At 39.8% G+C, this 22,762-nt stretch overlaps 2 protein-coding genes across 4 annotated transcripts; one reads left to right on the top strand and one right to left on the bottom strand.

Annotated features, from left to right (window-relative positions):
* The first annotated feature begins 272 nt into the window (after positions 1 to 272).
* Positions 273 to 9,018, top strand: tcea1 (transcription elongation factor A (SII), 1). 2 transcript variants are annotated; one of them, XM_085389233.1, is made up of 10 exons: positions 273 to 490; positions 3,170 to 3,232; positions 3,320 to 3,425; positions 5,477 to 5,579; positions 5,916 to 6,061; positions 6,166 to 6,222; positions 6,781 to 6,935; positions 7,277 to 7,423; positions 7,593 to 7,664; positions 8,616 to 9,018. In XM_085389233.1, exons 1-10 carry the CDS (start codon positions 416 to 418, stop codon positions 8,622 to 8,624), a joined length of 933 nt encoding a protein of 310 aa, XP_085245359.1. In that variant the 5' UTR covers positions 273 to 415; the 3' UTR covers positions 8,625 to 9,018. The 2 variants fall into 2 exon arrangements, with proteins under 2 accessions (XP_085245359.1, XP_085245360.1); XM_085389234.1 differs by having other exon boundaries at positions 279 to 490; positions 5,913 to 6,061.
* Positions 9,019 to 9,159: 141 nt separating this feature from the next.
* rgs20 (regulator of G protein signaling 20) lies at positions 9,160 to 22,031 on the bottom strand. 2 transcript variants are annotated; one of them, XM_085389235.1, is made up of 5 exons: positions 21,843 to 22,031; positions 15,290 to 15,456; positions 13,832 to 13,906; positions 13,500 to 13,734; positions 9,160 to 12,768 (listed from the first exon to the last, which is right to left on the bottom strand). In XM_085389235.1, the coding sequence occupies exons 1-5, from the start codon at positions 22,029 to 22,031 to the stop codon at positions 12,580 to 12,582; spliced, it is 855 nt and encodes a 284-aa protein (XP_085245361.1). In that variant the 3' UTR covers positions 9,160 to 12,579. The 2 variants fall into 2 exon arrangements, with proteins under 2 accessions (XP_085245361.1, XP_085245362.1); XM_085389236.1 differs by lacking the exon at positions 21,843 to 22,031 and adding an exon at positions 17,102 to 17,165.
* Between the last annotated feature and the right edge of the window lie 731 nt (positions 22,032 to 22,762).

Below are 22,762 nucleotides of genomic sequence, written 5' to 3'. Positions count from 1 at the left end.
TGTTGGTCAAGTTGGATTGTCTCCGATTGTGAACCTAGATCCGGATGGCACTTTGGCGCTATCTAACGACAGGTCGCCATGCTGATTTAAAAAAAATCCAGGCTTTGTACGAAGATAAAATTGGCAGATGTTATGAAATATAGTTTTATCTCGGTATTCGGAAAGTCTCCTCTTTGATTAAATTGTCTAGGTGATAGCTGTTCTGGGATATCAGGCTTCCAGAAGGTTGCATGTCGATTGAGTTCCCTTGAGCTCATCGTGCATCTACTAGTCAGGTCTGCTGCGGTCGGTGTGCGGTCCCGGTCCGCCGACTAGCTGTCACTGCCGCTGCTTTCTGTTCAGTGGCGTGGTCTTTGTGGCAAATTTAGTTTCTGGCTTGGTTCTAATTCATTTGGACTTTACCAGCTCGGTCACCATGGGCAAAAAGGAAGAAGAGGAGGTCATCAGAATTGCGAAGAAGATCGATAAAATGGCGCAGAAGAAAAACGGGGTAAGATGTGTGTGAGGGAATGAATGCCGATCTGACTGATGGTGTAGCTAACATGAGCGCTAACTGGAAAATCCAGTCAGGATCGGGCTCAACGTGTGCTAAATAACCCCAAAGTTGTCAACAAAAATTCTGCACTGTTGTGTTGTTCCGCTGACGATGGTTTTCCGGTCCTTGCCCTCAGCAATTAGCTCCAAAGCTAACCTACCTGTTGTTATGACTAATGGGTTAGCCGCTAATTAGCTCCCTTGCGAGTCTGTTTATGTGAATGGCAGGTTTCTATGTTGCTAGGGCTTAGCCACGTAGCATCCTACTAACCGCTGTCAGCTTTATGGCCTCGCAAGGCAATAATACAATTCTAGATCTGGTCACTTTTAGCTAATTTAATGACTGAATATCAAATCGTTAAACAAATTAGAGTGATATTGTTCTGTTATCCTTCGGGTTAGGTTTCATTTTCGGGCTTGTTTGGGGGAGGTTTCTTAGTAGCTAATTGGCTAACTGTTAGCTACCAAGCTGCCGCTCCTGTAGTCCAAGCATCATTGCATAAACATAAACAAAGCTGCAGCTAATGATTATCCGTTAATCTGCTGATTATTTCCTCGATTAATAAACGGAACCTTAAAGTGTAAAAGATAATGTAATCAAAAGACTGTAACAGTCCAACATACAATCTAGAATCCCCCAAAAAATGAAAGTCGGGAGATTGGAAGAGATTACCATCATAGTGTAAGGAAAGAGTTAGCTTCATAGTTTCAAGTCAATTGTGAAATGGTACTCCGCACAGAGCTTATAAATAGGAGCCTAAACGTCAGATAATATAGACAGAATACGTGTTCGATGCCCAGCGTACATGATCACTGAAAATATCTTAAAATGACCCTATCCTGAAGTATAATTACACTAATCCAACGGCACATGAAAATAGTATGATTTCTCTTGTGCTTAATTAAAATTTAGAGGGGTGGTCTATTATTAAAAATGCTTACTATACAGAGTTTCTCCTCAAGAGCTGTTTTTCTTGTGTGTTGTGTGTGCGAAAGGAAGTGTATATTGGGATAAGCTCATATAGTCTGTCAGTGAGTTTAAATACTACATTTTATGTTAAACGAGAATTTGAAAAAATGTGAGATTCAGTAAACTTCAGAAGTTTATACCCCTAAAAAAGGTTTTGAGCTTGGACCAATTTGTAGCTTGTATAACTTTCTTTTGTAAAGTCTGTAATTTCTCAAAATAAGTAGGATAACATCAAATAAAATTAAAATGTCTTTGACAAATAACCCAACACAATTACATGATTTTGTTAATAGCAATTTGTCATTATGACTCCTAAAATTTAGAGTGTGAAACCTCCAAAATTTTGTAAAAGCTTACCCCATTCATAACCCTACTGTTTTCTGGATACACGCATGTTCTACATATTTTTGGTTTCTGTTTGAGTAAAATACCATAAAATTAGTTTTTCCACTATTTAACAATAACATATCTCATTTGTTATGCAAAGAAAATAGATTTCCATTAAGATTATTATTATTATTATTACTATTATTATTATTATGATTATTCTGTTTTTTCCCAGTTCACTGACAAAGCAATTGTACATTTTTCTATCTGCTTAATATAAGTACTTCAGGCTTAAATCCAAAATATGACACCCCCCCCCCCCTCCCCCCCCTTCACTTTGCTTTTGTTTGTTTAAATGGTAAATGGACAGTGTTCCTCTGGTGTTACTATTATTAATACTATTATTAGTAATAATAATAAAGGCAATCTGTTGCACATGCTTCAATGAGATTACTCTAGCAGAGCTGGAGATCTAGCTACAGTCTTCGTTTAGCAGATGTCCTGCCCTGTCTCTTGCCTACCACATTTAACACATTTAATTTCAAAGAGACATGAGGGGTAGTGCCCAAAGTCTGACCTGCACAGGCCAATCTGCTCAGTGTCTTCCTCAGTCAAACCAGTTACCACAATTGCTGCAGAAGCACCAAAATAATGTTGACTGAATAATTAACTTTGCACTGCAGTTAGTCATATAGGTGGATACGTTTTTCATTAATGTAACTTACATTTTAAATGGTATCAGAATAATTTAGCCAATGGGGCACAGTGGCTTTACTCGGCAGACCTGGACCTCCGATGATGTGACCCAAAAGATAAACACTGGTCACAATAACCTGGATGTGTCATCTTACTTTTTAAAAGCAGACGAGGCTGAAAGGCCAGTATCAGTTGTTCAGACTGTTGCTGCTCAGCTTCCATATCTAAGGATTCCTAAATTACGTATAATCTGGAGTAGATTGAATCCAAAGAAGCTGCCAGTTTGAACAACATTTGTCTTTTAACTAGTCTTTTATTTAAAAGTGGCCAAAAGGTGTTAACAAATTTTTGCTCTTGGTGTTTGTGCCAGATGTGCAAATGTATCAGCGGTAACATGTGTATAGATCCTGCCATATTACTGAGACAGTGCAGAGTGTTGAATGAGCTGCCATTAGCACAAGCTTCCATAACATAGCAGGATGTTCGAAGCACCACATTTTCCTTTTTTGTTTTACTATGTTTTCTTGTGGCTAAACACAGCTCTGGTCTTACTCATGTTGATGATAGAGCTGAGTAATCAGTTTAGAGAAAACAAAAAGTGTGTTATGGTCTAAATGATCATCCCTCCGCTTTATTCTGCAGGCTGGAGCTTTGGATCTCTTGAAGGAGCTGCGCAGTATCCCCATGACTCTGGAGCTACTGCAGGTATCATTGCTCATATGTTCTCTGGCTCTGTCCTGGACACAGGCAGCGCCGAAACCCAGATGCTCTGACACCATGTCTTTTCCACAGTCTACCAGAATCGGGATGTCCGTTAATGCCATCCGTAAACAAAGCACAGATGAGGAGGTTACATCTCTTGCAAAATCCTTGATCAAGTCATGGAAGAAGCTTTTGGGTAATTATTATTTTTGTCTTCTATAATGTACTTGGAGATATCTTTTGCATGTCTAAAGCTGTTAGGCATGCTTGTATCAACGCCTATCGATCTTCATAGGCATCTTCATTCCCCCCCCCTTTTTTTTTTTTTTTTTTTTTTACTGTAACACATTGCACTCTGCCGGGTACACCAGCTGTCAAAAATGTCCTCTTGTTCTTTTTATAAATTGCTGACACCAATTCTCAACCCACGGAGTTGTGAGTAAGTGAGCTGTTCAGCAGCACAAACAAATGAACAGCAGCCAGCAGTTTGAGTGAAGATTTGAGTAAAGACAAGCATCAGCCAGAGAAGATTAGAGAGAAGAGATGTTTTTATTGAGGTGTAAAATAGACATAATACTTATAATTTTTCTAAATGCCTAAAGAGTTTGTGGTTTGTAAAGTGAAATCAATACCGCAGCAGGGGATTGAATGTGTCTTTTCTTTTATAATTGGATCTATACCTAAATCTGGATTTCTCTTTGAGTTTCACTGTTTTTTGTTTATTATCCGTTTAGAATGTCATAATGATTATTGATACATAGGCCACTCATTTCCCAGCCTTATGTTTACGCTTTAAGGGAAATTACAATGTAATATTAATTTTGTTTGGCTTGATTCCTCCATTCTTATTGCATACCTTTGCCCTTGCTCACCTTAAGGCCCTTTCCCATTGGATGCGGCACGCACAGTGCTGTGCTCTGAAACCCATTCATTTCCGGCTGCGAAAATCAAGGCGCGCCAGTACTTGTGCATGCCATGGTCATCTTCATCTGCAGCGCACTGTGATGTTTCTGTTGGTTGTGCGAACGACCAGTAGAAACGAAGCCTACTGCTGCGCCAGTTCAACCACATGACGCAACCACACAAATTTTGGATTCTTTGCTCTAGTTAGCGGTAATTGCAGCCCATGCTGCGTCCGATGTGAAAGGCTCCTTATGTTTTATGGCTGGCTGCATTTGTGGTCAAGGGCATGAATGTGATGGTAATTTTGGGCTTTTAGTAATTTCTTTGAACTTTTCTTTTTCTTATTTCTTTTTAATGAGAAAAATCAAAAACAAAAAAATTGGGTGTAAAAGTTTGAATTTATTTTGGATTTTCTTTCATCCACATAGGGTAAAAACACATCGGGTCAAATACAGCCTCAAATATATACATACACTCAAATCTTTTAAAACATGCTGAAGCTTCTGCAATGTCTTTTTAATTTGACAAGGCCTATAGTGATCATGATTGATTGCACGCTCATAACTACAACTGGTAGTGTGTCTTTGCCAGCATAAAAATGATTTGTTTTACAGGACTCATCAGACTCTGCAATACTCAAAACTAACTCCAAGGAATTCAGTGAAGATCTAAGAAGGAGATTTGTAGATTTATTCAGCTGGGAAGGTCTCCTCTAAACAACAACAGGTTCTAAAATTATCAGTTCAAATAAGAACCACCAAGCCTCAAGCCTGCCTTGGAAACTGCTGGAAACACCAGTGTGTTCACTCGACAGTGAAGCAAGTTTTAGAGAAGTTCTCACCATCTCAGTCCACTGAGAAGGTGAGAACAAAGAAAGAAGCAACTGCTCCGAACTTGAAACAACACGAGCTCAACTGAAATTTGCAGCTGCCCACATCGACAAACCAAATACCTTGTCGAAAATGATGAGGTATGAATGGAGGAGTAAAGGTGAGGCTTTTAAGCCTAAGAACACTGTCAAGCAACATCGTGGGAGTGGCATTATGCTCTGGGGCATAATGCTACAGTTGCTGTCAGTGCTACTGGTACGTTGCACAAAGTTGATGGCATAATTATGAAGCAGAGCTGCCTCCAAAATTTGCAACTTTACCCCAAATCAACAACTTTATGGTTGAAACTTGGACACAGTTGGGTGTTCCATCAGGACAGTGAACCCAAAAACACATCATAACTGGTTTTGGGATGGATAAAGCAGGCTAACATTAAGCTTCTGGAATGGCCTTCCCTTCACCTCTCACTTCCTTGATTCTGATGCCTTCTTAATTCTTCTCACTCATTCTCCAGATGAGCCAGGAGCTGCAGATAAAGCTTCAGAGGAGAAGAGGAAAGAACAATCAACGCCTGTCGTCTCTCCTTCACAAGGAAGCCCAGAGGCAAAAGAAGAAAGGTAATAAGGAAAACTTTTTTTTCCTCATGCACGCTTTTAGCAATGCTCTCCATTTTAGTGTACACCTGGAATACATCTTTCATATAGAAGATATAAACCAAGCCTCAGCTAAGCTAGTGTACTCATAGTTCAAGCCTTGAGCCTGGATAAATGGGAGAGTTGCCTCAGGAAGGGCATCTGGTGTAAAGTCAGCATCACATCAGACATTCAGATCCATCCACTGTGATGAGTCCTTGGGAAACAAGTTAGCAGCTGAAAGCACCTACTATATCTTCTGCTTCTAAGTGTGTTTTGCTTCAGAACTGATTATGACACTTCTTATTGCTCCCATAGCAGCTCCAGCAGCAATTCCAGCAGCAAGAGTGAACCCAGTGAAGTTGCTCCCAACACATTAATCAACACCTTTCCTCGTGCCCCGAGTACCTCTGACTCCATCAGGCTTAAGTGTAGAGAGATGCTAGCAAGCGCTCTGCAGACTGGAGGTAATCTGAAACGTTAATATCACAAACTTTCCAAAGCACTTATCTGTAATTGTGTTTTCTTACTCTTTGTTTTTGTCCACTGCCTGATACTTTTTCCTTTACAGATGATTATATCGCTATTGGTGCTGATTGTGACGAACTTGGAGCACAGATTGAAGAATATATCCTTTACATTATAATAATGTATACTTTATTGATCCCCGTGGGGAAATTACTAATCAGGTGTCCGGGGAACACTGTGTAGGGACAGTACCTTGCTCAGGGGTACCTCAGGGTAGCTGTTCGGTGGATTTGAACCCCCAACCTTCCGATTATGGGGTGACCACGCTACCTACTGAGCTATCTCTGCCCTCTGATTGAACTCTTTAGAGGCAGAGTTTTGTTATTTCATAATGTTCTGGATATAGCTACTGTCTTCTCAGTGTCTGTTGTGTATTTTGGTGCTGGTGATATAAATGAGCACATTGTGCCTTTCATCTTTTGAATCACTTGTTTTGTCTGAACACTAGCACCCTTTAATTATAGCGTGTTACACAAATAAAGAGACACTGGAGAACCTAAAACAAAGAACGGTAGGCATGCTTGATAAATGACTACATTAACCACTCTAATAATCGACTAGAAGCATCAGCACTAAGCCACCTGAAAGGCCGGGGATTTCTTTTTGTTGTTATTATATAAAGTCATTGGTGAAGTTGAATTCTTTGACCTGCAATTACGCATCTTCCAAGAGTTTAAGAACACAGACATGAAATATAAGAACCGCGTGAGGAGCCGAATCTCAAATCTGAAGGATATGAAGAACCCAAATTTAAGGAGGACCGTGCTGTGCGGGAGCGTAACCCCTGAGCGGATGGCTAAGATGACCGCAGAGGTGTGTGAGCTGTTGATGGCACAATCTCAAGAGACAAACAGTGCCCTTAGTAATTGTCACTAATTATATATTTCGCTCTCTCACGATAGCAGATTTAGTTTACTTAAACACTTATTGGCACTTCTTTCTTTCTTTCTTTCTTTCTTTCTTTCTTTCTTTCTTTCTTTCTTTCTTTCTTTCTTTCTTTCTTTCTTTCTTTCTTTCTTTCTTTCTTTCTTTCTTTCTTTCCTTCTGACTGACTGACTGACTGACTGACTGACTGACTGACTGACTGACTGACTGACTGACTGACTTACTTACTTACTTACTTACTTACTTACTTATTTTTTCCACCGCTGTAGGAAATGGCCAGTGATGAGCTGAAGGAAATGAGGAAGAATTTGACCAAAGAGGCTGTCAGGGACCACCAGATGGCCACCACTGGGGGCACTCAGACTGATCTGTTCACCTGCGGCAAATGCAAGGGAAAGAGCTGCACCTACACACAGGTATGGATATGCAGGCTGCCTATAGAGGTCTTTGTGGAGGTTGTAGTTATTTAATTTGTTCAGACAATGTGAAATCTGATAAAGCCATGTATATTGGTATTGATAGAGCATACGCTGATTTAGTAGTCTATGATTTTAAGTGACTTTCTTTTTCCGTTTTCTTTCCCAGGTTCAAACTCGTAGTGCTGATGAGCCAATGACCACGTTTGTCTTCTGCAATGAATGTGGAAATAGATGGAAGGTATGTGCCCTAATGCAGGTTTTGTTGAGTCAGTCTTGGAATGCATTAGCCTGTAGACTTCCATCATCCATCAGACTTAAACTTCAGCGATAGAAGTTTAGATAGTGCACTAAGCTCGTTTACAGCAGAGATGTACCAGTTGTGGAACCAGTCAAATGGTTAAAGATACAGTTTGGCAGATGCGTAATGCTGATGTCAATATTTTGTTTGTTTTGTTCCATCTTTTGGGTCACGGAAACAGAGTAGCTGTCTTTTGGTGTTAAATTAGCAAAACATTTATTTTCAAATTTACACTTTTAAGCCTCAGTCCTGCTTATGTTATTAATGTAATACAGGTTTGGGGTATACTAGTAATTAAGTCTTCCCAAGTTCTTGGTCTCAAATTATATTGATATTTTTCCTTTAAAAGAAAGGAGATGAAAGATATTTTATTATGTTAGCCAGTTCGAAATGATTAAAGAAAGCATTTATCTGTTTGTCAGGAAAAACGGCTAATTGATGCCACATTCAGGCTCATGTTGATTAAAATCTAAAAGGGCCTGTTTGTAGAGGTCAGATTATCAGCCGACCATCCATGGGAGTAGATTTTCCATGACTGCAGGGTCTGCAAAGACCGCACTTGCTCGACGTGTATGTTAATTGAATGTGTGATAGTGACTAAATACACAGTGCACACATATCTGGTGTGTGAAGCTGTTGTTGCTTTTATTGCAATTTGTTGCTCTAAAGGTATGCGTATGGTGCCCTCTGCTCTGTTTATTTATTTATTTTTTAATTTATTTTTTAAATAAACAAATGCCATGGCCAAGAAGAAGACTCATGACTCTGCCTTCTATCTACTTGGTTGTAACTTGAAGATCAGTGTTGCAACAACAAAAAATCCTATCCCATGATTTTTTTGATTTTTTTTTATTTGATCATTTTTATTATAATAAATTTTTTTTGTTCTAGTTCTGCTGAATCTGCGGCATCATCCACGGCACTCCTACAAGTAGCAAAATTCCTGGACCAGATTCTGTCTATCTGCAACAGATTGGAGCTTTCTATTCTGTGGTACATGGTACACAACATGCCATACAAAGATGCCACTGCGGTTATTGTTTAAGTAAATATCTTGTTAATAGATTGAGCTCATTGTTGGTTCCCTCAACTCCTTCCCCTAAAAATTATTTTACTAGCGTTATTAGTTGTTTCTCACCGTCAGATATATGCGATGGATCTTATCATGCTCTTTTATCTGCATTTTTTATATGTAGTTTTAACACTTTGGACAATGTTGTTTTGCTTCCCCCTCACAACATTGCATTGTTTTATTTAATTTCCCAATAAAGTGTAATCCATTTGATTAAAAAGAGCTGCTTTTCATTAGCTGTCTTTTATGATGGGTTTTCAGTCTCTTCTGGTTATTTAAATCTTTAAAATTATACTAAGCAGGTCGGATCTGAGAGAACAGACATCTTCTGTGTGTGTGTGTGTTACAGAGTATACATTTGTAATTGATGGAATATTCATCACATCAAAGCGAATGCTGATGTATGCATATTAATCCATCCAGGGACAGGATAATATCGTTGGCTGGAGAAGGGAAGATGCACCAATTGTTTTCGGCTTCCTCCAGGATTTTTTTTTTTTATTTTTTAAATAGCCAGGTGCAACCACTTTATGTTGATGGGCTGTTCTGCTGCTTCACCACCACATAAAGTGAACAGTAATACAAGATTAAGATTTTTTTATTCACTGAAAAGGGCTAAAACTGAGGAAGGCCTGGTGGTAGACATTACACTTCTCTATATGTTTTATCTCACGTTCTTATTTATTTTTTAATTGAACCTTTGACGAAACAACTTTTTTTTTTTTTATTGTGAATTCGATGACCATTTTTATGAAAGAAGCTCCCTGTATAAAATTCAGACACAGCAAAATATTCCTATATAGTTACAATTAGGTCCATAAAATTTTAGACAATGAATTTTAAATCAAACTGTCAATGTGTGAGTTAAGTAGAATTTATCTTATTTATTTAATTAAATGGGTTTAACAGAGTGTTTGTACCTGTCAAACTATGTTACCTTTGTACCTAAATATAGAATTTAAAATTGGTTCTATGCTAGGTTGTCTGTTATGTGTAGACACAACAACACAACACTGGTTCATCTCTTGCTTTTATGTTTCACAGATCAGGGTTAAGTGGCTTGACAAACAAACAAAACAAAAACTTAAAAGATAAAAGCAGCTAATTCTCAAAGATAAACTTTAAAAGACCTTCAGGAAAAAAAAAAATATTATACTGTCTGAAGATGCGGCTCAAGACCTTTGCACAGTACTGTGAAAGAGTATGAACTTTTCAAAGTTTATAAAGCATTTCAAAATAGTGTGGTACACAAGTAACTGCATATTGCTACAATCCTCTGCGCACTTAAATTAAAGTGTTTTTGTTTAATTCTAATTGACATGTTGTGCTCATGTGAACGTTACCGTGTATTTCAAGGAGTTCACAGAATTCATTACTTTTGATTTTAAATGTTCTTAATTAGGATTTCACCTGATCTGCGTTATTTTTAAAAGAATCATGAATTTAAACTGCTCAAACTTACACAGGGGCAGATGTACTGAAAGAATTCTTCCATTCCTATCAGTGAACCGAGTTGGTTGAATTTGCTGTTAGGACATTATTAAAGTCGTTTCCTGACACATTTTACTGATATTGGTGTCATGCAGTTTGCTGATTAAATCATTCCAGAGTCAGTAAAATTATTGTGCTTTATTTTATCTTAATCGAAATGCCCACAAGTCATTGTTTTCTCGAAGAGTAGCAGAAAAAAAAAAAAAAATCAACCATTTACTGTAAACATTCACATTATTCGTATTTTTTTTAAAAATGTATTCTTCAGTAAACTCAGCGCAAAATAACACATTTCATATAGTAAACAGAAAAGAAAGAAACATTTATAGGCATCACTCCAAACCACTGGCTTAGGTTGTGTTTTGAGGTTGATCCGCGCAGTGAACCCATCAACTCAGATTGCACGCAGGTTGGTAAGAAGTTCAGATCAACCGGCCTGTCCGCCAATCTTTGTTTGACATGTGCTGTCGTCAGCCTCTGCCCTACCAAAGTGAACAGATGTAGTCACGACTAAGAAATCAAGACAAAACACTTAATATTTTGGCCAATGAAAGGGACAATTTCCAGTAAACTGACTTCACGCTCCAGTAACCACGCTTACGGCAAGCGTTTGAAAGTAACCGCTGCCCATGAGAAAGATGTCGTAAAACTGAATGTCAAGGCACTTCCCCATGTGAGGATCTTGTCTTTGAGTGACACGTTTGTGAGGCAACAAAGTAATTCAACTAAAACTATTAGAGTACATAAAAGTATTAAACACTTGGCAACTCCAATTTTACTCAGTGAAACACTCGATAAAACGTATGAGCACAGACTGGTAGCTTTGGTGTTGCTGCTAACCTGGCCGGAAACCTACTGTCACTGATAATCATGTCAAATTATATATCATAGACGAGCTATGTAATCTTAAATAGTGATTTTTTGGTAATTTCAAAGTGTATTCCAGAAGGTTCCCTAGAAATGACTTTGAATAAAGTCTAGTTAGCCTGAGAAGAAAGTCAAATAAATACGAGCAAATACTTAAGCGGAAATTGAGAATGAAAAGCTTTAGATTTAAAACTTAAGAGCATCATAAATCTTCTTACTCTCAGCGTGAAAACAGATTCCATTCCAGCTGTTTAGGCCTTACAACAATAGGAATTCATATTTATTTGGGTTTAAATGATGGAATAATTTTCCTTATATTTAGTCTCAAATTAGAGTACCTTCAAGGAAACCTTCTGGAACGTTATTAGGAAATTACAGACCTATAAAACAGAGCCATATACTCTTTAAAAATAACATTATTTAAAGTTTTTTTGACAGCTTAGTAGAGTTTGGTCCATCACAGGACTTTAAATATGATTTGTACTTGTTTTTCTGTATTGTTTGTATACATCAATAAATAAAAAATACTTCATCTGGTAAATAGAATTACTTATGTCACACTTGTAAAACTATAATAAACCTATGAGGTGTGCAGTGAATAACACTTGAATTCAAATAAACATCTTAGACAGGCAATCTTTTGTGGTTAAGCTCAAGTAACAAAAGTTAAAACACCCTTCCATCGTTGATTTGAGTTTCTTAAGGAAACGAATTGCACGCCGTGACAAGAGCTGTTGTCACTTTCTGTTACTTCACTGATCACCACGCTTACAGTATTTCTCAATCACGCACAGGTTCTACATGAACTGGAGTTGCCAAGTCGCTGTCACAGGTACTGAAGTGTGAGGTTAGGGGACCAAATGGGGTGAAAACAAGGTAAAATCAGTACAGTACCCCACAAAGCTGCCTGCAAGTAGAGCTAACGTGTAGCCTTTGACTTGAGCTTTGATTTTTGTACGCAGGAAATAGAACCAGGCGTTTCCACATAAAATACCCACAATTCCATTTTTACTATTTACAAACTCATAAATATATAGTCTACAGTAGGAATCATTTTCCCCCCAAACGATCATACAAAAAACAACAGACCATAAAAAACTCTGAACACAAATAAAATAGATTATTTCTATCAAAAGAAAGAAAAAGAAAAACAAAAGAATTAAAATGTATTCATATTCCTTTGGAGTGTTTTGCTTTGTTGATCTGTAGCAGTACTTGTGATGTCAAGCCCTCGGGAGATTTTAAGACCTGAGTGTCTTCAGTCAGGTGCAGATCACAATAGCGCTGAGATCCCTGGGAGGGGACAGGCCCGAGGCCTGATTCATGTAATCCTACACTGAACATACAAAGAAAAAAATTTAAAAAAGGGGGGTAAGGTCTGGGAGAGGGGTAAAGAGAGTTAAAAGATCACAGGTCATCACCACCCTAAGATTCAGGGGACTGCTCTGACAGGGTGTTGAGCAGGTTTTTGTAGGCTGGGGAGTTCATGTAGCGGGGATACGAGTCTCTTTGCATTAGTGTGTAGATCTGCAGCTGGGCATCGTCAAAGGTGTGCGATGTGGGCTCCTGCATGTTCCTGTTAATCGTCTCGCGCACACGGGAGTCGAGGCTCACCTGGGAGTCGAGAGAATAGCCCGTTAGGGAAGAACAGCGTGTGCTCTTTTTGTGCGACAAAACCTTGAGAAATGTCACTGTTTGCTTCACGACTGAAAATTTGATGACGACCTGAAAGCTAATAGACTGTAAAGAAAAGATGGACCAGGGCTCTGTGCAGTCACTCACTGAAGCCTCCAGTGGAGCATTTTGGCTGTCACCATCTAGCAGCTGTCACCATCTAGCAGGCTTATTCAAGGCATGGATCACACCAGTAAAACCAAGAAACCTTTACAATCATGCAGTAGTGGCTTATTGTTCTGTATTCTCTGTACTGATATTTTCCCCAAGGGGACAATAAGTTACAAAATGAACACCATGCTGTATAACAAAAAGAATCTAAACTAGTGATTAAGAGTGGAAGTCCATTAAGAAAGTGCCCAAACAGGAAGAAAGAAACAGGGTCATTTTTTCATTCTTAGCCACTCAGAGCCAAAGGCTGCATCCATCTTTTATATACAGTCTTTGAACTGGTTAACTTAGCTTTGCACAAAGACTGGAGTCAGGGGGAAATGGCTAACCTTTGCCTAACGCTAACAGTTTATATCACTAGATGTTTAAAGCTCAATATGTAAGGAGTGTGCTGCTGTTTCTAGATGTTCTAGATGCGCCCTCACACTCACACATACTTTCAGTATTTGTTCGAACAGGTCGCTAATATTTGCAAAACGATTAAATCAAAGCTCTCTGACCTCTTTAGGCGATAGAATGGAGATGTAGTCTTCGTAGATGACCCGAGCCTTCTCCTCTATCATACTCTTATTGGTCTCTTTCCTGAACTCCTCACAGGCTAGCCAGAAAAGCATGTTCTCCTCGCTGAACTCAGTGCGAAGGAACTGTCGAAAAGCGTTTCTCCCCGCTGGACAGCACATCAGCTTGTCAAACGACTGCCCCCATGAGTGCACCTCCTCCAACGTGGGCTTAGGACTGTGCAGAATAAGCGAGAGAGTGCCTTTAGCCAAGAGGATGCATTTAACTACAAAAAAAAATCAAAACACATTTTTGTACAGCGATATAAGCTGACCAGTCTTCACAGTCTGTGGTCCCTTCCTTGACGTCATAAGATGCCTTTCGGTTCCTATCATCTCGATCTTCATTCCTAATGGTAACACAGACATATAAACATACTTGGTGTGCGAAATAAGAATTTTATACTATTACAGTTACTATGAATACATTTAGCTTTCCTCCATTTTATTAGCAGGTGTGCTTACAAAGAAGCTCTTTATTAGTATATTTATTAATCAAACAAATACATCAATAATTTATATGAAGTGCAAGTTAAATGTAGTACAACATATTCGGCCTTTAAAGTCATGCACAAGTCCACGCAGAGTGAATGTGCGTATGAAATCAAGTAATGATTATTTCTACTGTGTATGACACGTCATAATGTGTCTTCTAGGCCAAAGTGTGTATTCATGTAGCTTGATTTACTTAACCAACAGCCGTGATCACAAACATGTAAAGTTAACTATAATGAGAAGAAGCTGAGACCAATAATTGTCATTTTTGCTTGAAAACCTACTTTGTAATTTGCTGTATGCACTCTCTCTGTATGTACACATTTAACCGCCGTTTATTAAATCGTGTGAGTGTGCTCGATGTTACGTGGCTGCACTGATATCTTTGGACATGAAGCATTGCAACTGCTTTCCAAGTACTGGACGCTTCATGGGCAGCAACTAAATAGTGTCATGATAAATGATTGACAGATGAGCTCCCTCCTAGCCTCCTACAACGGCACAAACACCAAGCGGAAACTGACTGGACAAACGCCTCTCGTGGGCTGTCCACTCCTGGGTTCTAAATCAAAGCCAGCATGGCGGTGCTTTTGCAAACTGTCTCTTATATAATGAAAATAGTTCATTTAATGGTGTTTCCAAATAGGGGTGCAGATTTATCTCAGTGGGTTAAGCAGGAGACGCGTATACTGTAAAACTAATCCAGAACACCTGGGTTTGAATCCACCCTGAGGCCACTGTCCTATCAGAAAAAGGTTAAACAGCCTCACAAAAAAAAAGTTTGTTTTCCCCCCAAAATATTTGAGGTTCAGTTGTAAGTTTAAAAGTTTCTTGCAACTTTAGCCATATGTCAGTATCGTTTAAATATGCTCCTGTACTGTACTCAATTACAGAAAATTACAGAGTCAAATATATATTTGCCAACTACTTTGATTTTTACTCCAACTCCAACTCTAAATTTCCAGTAACACTACAGAAATCAAGACAATTAATGGGCTTATTAAAACTGTGAAATGGTCCCAGCAGATGCACTCCCTGCATGATCTTTAGTTCGTTGTTGTCACGGTGCTGCTAGATACAGATTCGCAAAAAAAAAAGAAATATAATGTCAAGCCCATGAAGCACAAGCTGAATCCTGCGGTTGAGACACGGTAGCTGAGAGCGTCCTGCCTTGTGTGCAATAATGTCGGCCATGTTTGTGCCACAATTGGTGATTTCTCAGTTGGGGAAACACCTACCAGGAACAGCTACAGCAGCAACACCAGCAGAAGCAGCATGCATTCGAGCCCCGTGGGTTAGCCTGGCCCGGCTGGTCCTGCTGGGCCGGTGCAGTTCCCCCCGCTGCCGACTCCTGCTGCACCGACATCTGCCTCTTTCGCATCTCCATCCGCTCTGATCCCATGGGCTATAGACAGAGGGGAGGGGAGAGGGAGACGCTGAGTTCAGACTCTTCATGTCAGAAATAGTATTCAACAGAGATTTTGTCTTGTAAGAAAAATCTCTTGGCCTGCAATGCATTCATGTGATACAAATCAGTCCCAGGGTAACAAGGGTAGTAAGGGCATCACTGGGTGTTCTGACAGTAGAGCTGATGATAGTGTGAAATCCTGATCACGAGTCTATTTTTCCCCCTGGTACTTTCACCAGGACAGCTTCATCAAATTTATTTAGATTTGCCTCACAGGTTGACACCAATCTGTTTCTTAGATGGGCTGCTGATGCTTTCTGGTCGAAGCATGTGCCAGCATCCCCAGAGGTCTCGCTGCAAAGGAATGCTGTTTTGAGGAAACAAGTATGGAGTAACACTTTGCTGATTTTGTTTTGCCTGCTGCCAAATACGCACCCGCCAAGAACATTTCAGTCTTTCTAATCTCAAACTGGCTGTGTGCTCTCTCACACACTCCAAAAAAACAGAGAATGGATTTTAGACCATAGGTTCGATATCTGTAATCCAACATGTAAAATTTGTGAACGCCTTGTTGTAAAAGCACCACATTAAAAGATTTACAATGCTCACTGAATCCAAGTGGAGCAATAAATTAAATACACTTGCAAATATTGAAAATATTTGCCTTTTTTCAGGGGGAGTGGGGAGGGATTTGTAGTTGACAAGCTCAGATTGTCATGAACCTCTGGGCTACATTTATCATGTACATGAGTAATTACTGTGACTATAGGTCTGTAGTGTATTCATCAGAATCCCCTTGGTGTGTAGGCCTATAGACTACAGACAGGCTATGCTCAGAGAATGACTTCTTGTCTGATTTTAACAAATGTGTCATCATCAGGTCAGGCACTGCCAAATCCTGTCAGATCATTTATGTAACAAAGCTGTCGGCATCATCCGGCCACTACCTGACACAAGAAATGATGCTTAAAAAATGTCTAGAGATTTGGTCCACGGGTGGCGGGGAGGGCTGAAGGCGCAGCTTGCAAATCTATAACCGCAGCATCGCTCTATCACATCCTTCAGAGAATACAATACCGTTAGGTCATTTCTAAAATGGATCCGTGTTCTCACTCAGATTCGGAGCTGGCTTCAGCTGCAGATTTCGTGCGCCTTGCCGAATGGCATATTTTACGCGTTAGGTGTTCGGGTACTTCAAAGCTGACACTATTGCAGTAGGCTATGCTTCGACTCAACAGCCATAGACGATGAAATGGGGGGAGGAGGAGGTGGGGGGGTGGTCGTATCAATTCAGAGAATAAATCATGATAATGCCAAATAAACCGCTGTTCTCCTTCACAGCGGCATAAACGTGGACGACACTGAGGTTTAATGGCCCCTGGGCGATTTCACAGCAGAAACCATTGCATTAGCAAGTCGCGAATCATATCAATGGGAAGTGCCACCACGAAGAACCGTAGAGCTTCATCGCCCTGGACAACCACCGAAAAGACACTGCCTAGACCCGTTAAAAGCCCGCTGTACAGCTAGATAGTTACATGCCATTAAAGAAAAAAGAAAAAAATACCCATGAAACGGCCTCAAACGCTCCGCTCACAACATGTCAGTGCAACGATACATCGCTTTTTCTACCAGTACTTACAATTTCACCATGTATGCACAGCGAGAAGAGGTAATTCTTTGCCTTGATTACATCCGATGGCACATAAGGCTCCCCCCCCCCTCCCCCCCAAACCGGCTGCTTCAAGTCAGTACGCATGCGCCCTCTCTCAAGCTCGTAGTAGACCGACGAAGAGCATAAAACCTTACAGTATGGCACAGGTTTGCTGAGCAGGTACTGAAAGACTCCAGTAAGAGACCATTATAGGAATAACTGCGTGAGGCAAGTTTATTAGAAACTCGTACCAGGTATCTAAACAATAAATTAATAAAACATCCTAAAACTTAACGCTACTGCTATTAAAAAATCTCAACATATTTAACAAGAATACCAGGGGGGAAAAAACACTTTTTAGTCGGGGTGACTGCGCCAGTGAGGCTTTGCTTGAAGTCGCTGTCTGTGGTGCTGAAACCTTCAGCGCCTAATGAAGTGCACCACTGCGTTCAGCTAAACCCTGCAGGAGGATGGCATGACTTTGCCAACTAATGTTAAATCATTTGTGAAGTTTAGTGTGATATTACGTCGTGAGAGAAACCCCGGAGCTCATATTTCAACGCATGGATACGCCATGCACAAATTCAGATGCATACGGTATGTTTTATCCGCTCACAGGAGAATATATTTGTTTAAACGCTTTAAAGGCTTAACCAGAAACAGGGGAGGGATGACGAAACTATTTATTTGAATACTGTTGCAATACTTCTACCTCTAAATCCTTTCAATGTGAATTGTCTCTTTTGGATATAAGTGAATAGGCTTCTATTTCCTCCTCTATCCTCCCCCTTAATTTCCTTTCCTTTACAGAGTATTATCTATCAGACTTGCGTGTTTTAATCCACAGCACAGGCCTGCGACCCGTGTTATTCTAAAAGACAACACTGCCACCTGGAGGTTGACTGAGCTACGGCACTAACACGATGTGCTCCGTCCATCTACAACATAGGAAGACACCACATCCTGATGACTTAAAGTGTGCCCATGGATTTCAACATGGAAAGCTTTTTGGAGTGTTATGAGCTCTCACTTGGTTTTCCCTGATCATTTTACACATGTGCACAGGCATTACAGTGTATAATTATGCAGTACAATATATTTTCATACATCTTCAGTGTGATCCATTATATGCTATTAATGACACTTTTGCTTTGACTATAGGCCATGTATTGCTTTTTTACTATCACCAGGTGGCACTGTGCCCACAATACCTGTCTTTTCTGCAGAACTAAAGTGTAACACACCCAGTTTATTCCTCTTAATTTACACCAGAGCTTTTGTGCGGTGTCTTTTGGGGCCATGTTGCCAGTCAAGATGCCTCCTGGTGCCCTAAAAAATAATCTCACCAATTCCACTCTGGTATAAGAAGTGGTACAAAATGTGAGTGTGGAGACTCCATGGAGAACTGTTCTTACACTTTCTGCAAAAACCCAGTACTGTTCTATGACACTGCCAGTGGCTCCACTTGGGAAACAGACATTCATCTGTTCTGTTATTTTATCAAAAAAGGGGGCAAAGAGTGAATTTGTTTCCTGCTCACATTATTTACTTTGTGACTGAGCTCAACCGGGGTGCACTTAGAGCACTGACACGTCTTTATTACCCCCGAGATGTTATCATGTGACTTTCTCCACAGCACTTCATTTAACACCTCCCCTTGTGTTCATGTTAGACCCACAGATAGCCCTGTGAGATTGACACATGCACATACACACAAGCAATAAATGATGCTTATGTGGGTGTATGCTTTAACGCACACACACACACTTCCTCAGATGGCACAAGGCCGAGCAGAAGTGGGAATTTGCCTGAACACACAAGGTCACAAAGGAGAATAGGACGACAGAGCCGTGTGACGAGATGAATAGAATCTTTCAGTGGGTGATTAAAGTGATTCAAGTCATTGTGTGGGTTAAAGGGAGACAGAATGAACTTTAGATTTGATTACTGGAGCTAAATATGCAGGTAGGTTCTGGAGACGGTCTATGGTTACCAACTTAAACACTTCAAGAGATCATGCATGGTATCTGTGAGAAGCTGTTCAATCAAATCAATCAATCAAATATAATTTTATCTCTCTTTGGATCTAACTTGCCATTTTTGCTTTTTTGTTGTTGTTTTGTAATGAATTGTTCTATTCCCCTGAAGTGTGTTGATCAAATTGCTGTTTGCACTCTAAATGTCAGACTCAGTTTAATCATGCCAAATCAGTTTTGCTAATTATTGTAACTGAGTCACAGATTCATCACTTCTTTTGCTTTTAAATTTAACATCACTTTATCTACGTAACAGCTACGTCACAGAGGGATCCAGTTCAGCACAATTATTTAGAGGCAAATAAATTTGTTTCAGGATAATTTTTTAATACTTTGCAGGACAAATAATTTTGTAGCTTTGTGCACAGCAACATCCTGTAATACTGGATCCGCTTTCTTAAATGTCATGAAAATTTTGTTTGTAATTTTGAGTTTTACAGTCCATTCAGAGCCTGTGCTGATCTCTGGAGCTGAATCGAGTCATAGACATTTCATTTCTCATATGCTAATGTTTAAGTTTATTTCAAAGGTACAATGTACTTTTGCATGACCACTTATGCCCATCATGCAGTTATGCCAGATTTAGCCATGTGGTTATTTTCATCTGTGGTTATTGGCAGGTGGCATTTACACACAATGAAATAAAATGCAAAGGAATCTATGAATAAACATGAGCCTGAAGCAAAACCTATAACCATACAACATATCAAACAAATGTCAAAAGCAAGTATAAAATTCACAAACAAAAGCACATGAACACGATTACAAAAGGTTTTCATGCCTGTTATGAAAAAGCCAACTGCAGAAAAGCACTGAAAAGCATTTTAAAATGCATTCTCGTCTATATGGATGTTTTGAATTTTGGTTAAAGAACTTATTTTTCACTAATATGGGGATGGTGTGCATCCTCATAGACGGGAGGTCACCATGGGACAACATAATAATAAGTAACTGTAAATAACTGTAACATAAATAAAAATAATAAACTGGGAGGGAACTTGTTTAAGCATTGCTGTATAGAATATGTATGTCTATTCCCAATGCCAGAAAGTAAGCACAGTCTTGGCTTCTCCATTTTAATTTGATTTCACATCTTTGTTCATTTGCATTAATGTGAACGCTGCTGGAACATTCGCTCAGGTTGTTATTCTTTCATGTATTGCGAATCAATTCTGTTGCCTTGCTCCATGAACACTGTCTGTTGTATCTCTGCCGAACCTGGAGGAGGAATGGAAGGCCCTTTTCTTTCTCGCTCTTTGAATTGAAGTGTCTAAGGACACAGAGTGATCGGTGCTGTGTACCAGTAGCTCAGTTTGACTCAAGAAAGTTAGTGAACACAGAAAGCATCATTCTCTGCTTGAGTCCGCCAGCAGTCACAACCACCCACCAAAATGGAAAGAGGTCTCATTGGACCTTGGACCTTGCTAAGATAACAACGGGCCAAGCCATTTTTTGGTAGAAAATAAGTATCCATGTGCCAAAGGTGAAGTTCATTATCCAAAACAAATCAAATAAACTCCATAGTCGATCATTTTAATAGCCTGATATCAAAAGCTGCACAGGAATGATCTTCACTGTGACAGACTGAGCATAGACTTAGTAGACTCAGAGTTATTCTGACGTGAAGATACGTAAGGGTGTCCTGGCGATCTGAAGGTTTCAACCTGCGCGTCAGTGTCCACGGTTTGAAATCAGATTGAGACGTTTGCTGCAGCTCGGTGACAGACTGACAAAGCCCCGATTTTTAAGTTAGTTATCTGCATCTGCTAAGGCAAGATAACTCCTTACTTGCTCTCATCAGTATATGTTAATAGAAAATGTGTAACTCAGTGCTTTATCATTGTCTACCATGAGAAGGGTTTTTATGGCTTTCTAAGATTGATGTCAACATCCACAAGTTCTCCACTGACTCCTTTCTCATTATGGAAACAGCTCCCTTGTCCTCACATGTCTCTTACAATCCCTTCCCCACTGTGAATAGCAACACGACTCTCCTTACTACAGAAAGCCATCGGAAATCTTTGTTTATCCCTTTACCGAGAATGATTCTGTTGCCAAACTCCAAGCAAAATCACATTGTAAGCCTGTGAGTGTATCCACAACACTCTGATTCGGTCATTACTTATTAAATATCGCACTGAGATGTTAATGCAGGTTGTCAGCCATTTTTGTGTGACTGACCATGTGATTTGGTTTTTAGATTTCTAATGACTTGTATCACACTATTTCAAGGCACGCTATCTTTTAATCTTCTTAAGCTCCGTTCAAACAGGAAGTGCATCCCTGAATAGAAGTTTGGCATGAAGCAAAAAAAGCTGATGATGCTACAAGAGCAATCTGGTTGCCGTAACAACAAAAGATAGCATGAAGGATGTCTCATTTGCTGAGGATTACAATAGTCAACAGTAGTATTCTGTTAATTTTTAGATATCTTGTGTTGATTATTGGCGCTGTCTTACATAAGAACCATACTGCTAAGCATGTTGAAAAATCTGTAAAATATATTCAGAGGAAAATGTATTAAATTGTTATAGAGTTTTAGGTTTACTTAATTAGAGAGACTGCATGAGTTCCATGAAAATTAGCTCCAAATAAAATGGTAGTAGTAGAATTAGTATTAGTGCTATATATAACAATAAATAATAATTTTAAAAAGCAATAGAAAAAAACAGACAAAAACTACACATCCATACCTCAAGGCACACCATCTCCTGTTCCTCTCGGTCTGGGTCATTATAGTTGACTGGGTACCCCGCACCATGCCGGTAGGCCCGGACCAGTCTCCGTATCCGCTGCCACATCAGGGCCCTAGTGCGTTTGATCCCCCGCAGTGTAGACGTGGGCCTGATCTCCCACTGCCTCACCGCTCTAGCATATGGCATGCTCCGACCATGAGGCCTCACTCACCATGTGAGGCTCAAGTCTCTTTGAGATCATAAGAAATCCAGACTTTTCACTCCTTTCATCTCTATGTTGTCCCGGCATCCGTTCTGTAGCACATTGCAACAGAGAGAGCGAGAGGTGGGGAAAAGCATGAGCGACCCTGACGAAGAGAACAGTGTTTACAAGGGAGAGGGCAGAAGGGGATTAGGACAATGTCCCCAGTGGATGCAATCCTGATTCCTCTGTGCTTTAGTGCGTCTCACCAGCTTAGGCCAGATTAAGCCTGGAGGTCTTAGTGTCTGAGTTAGATGGACAGTGAAGGGACTAGTGGTAGACCTGGAATCATTTGTGATTGTAAATGTTGAGTTCTATTCCAATGGAAATTGTTAAATGGACCTTGTAGAAGAAACATTTAGCAAAAATAAGTCTAACGCTATTGATATGCACGCATACAATCTGCTGGCAACAGTGGTGCCAGCCTCTTTTTATTAGGGGTTTTACTGAGAAGATTCTGATGTGTCATACTTGTGTGCTTATTACAGACATGCATGGATCAACACAGATCTAACGTCTTTGGTGTGAGCTCTCATCTGACTTTAGTGCTCTGTCATCCACACAAATCCACAAAGTTCAAACACCTCATCAGCCAACAGCAAAGCTGATTGTGATTGATTGGCTGGTGTCTTCTCATTTCCAATCCTCTGGAATATTTTAAATGTTACAGTCTATA

This window comes from Rhamphochromis longiceps, linkage group LG18 (genome assembly GCF_057381845.1).
Source record: "Rhamphochromis longiceps isolate RC_006_pf linkage group LG18, R_longiceps_female_GT1.1, whole genome shotgun sequence".
Taxonomy (NCBI): Eukaryota; Metazoa; Chordata; class Actinopteri; order Cichliformes; family Cichlidae; genus Rhamphochromis; species Rhamphochromis longiceps.
Note: the sequence above shows the minus strand (reverse complement) of the source record. Positions and strands in the feature narration are given on the sequence as shown.

Bases quoted from the DNA above. Each gene is read 5' to 3' on its own strand.
- tcea1 (XM_085389234.1), top strand. From the start codon at position 416: ATGGGCAAAAAGGAAGAAGAGGAGGTCATCAGAATTGCGAAGAAGATC. The intron at 6,062-6,165 runs GTAATCTGAAAC...TTTCCTTTACAG, and splicing joins AAGCGCTCTGCAGACTGGAG to ATGATTATATCGCTATTGGT. The intron at 6,223-6,780 runs ATATCCTTTACA...ACCTGCAATTAC, and splicing joins TGGAGCACAGATTGAAGAAT to GCATCTTCCAAGAGTTTAAG.
- rgs20 (XM_085389235.1), bottom strand. From the start codon at position 22,031: ATGCCATATGCTAGAGCGGTGAGGCAGTGGGAGATCAGGCCCACGTCT. The intron at 15,457-21,842 runs GTATGGATGTGT...CTCTGTCTATAG, and splicing joins AGGAGATGGTGTGCCTTGAG to CCCATGGGATCAGAGCGGAT. The intron at 13,735-13,831 runs GTCAGCTTATAT...TATTCTGCACAG, and splicing joins ACCACAGACTGTGAAGACTG to TCCTAAGCCCACGTTGGAGG.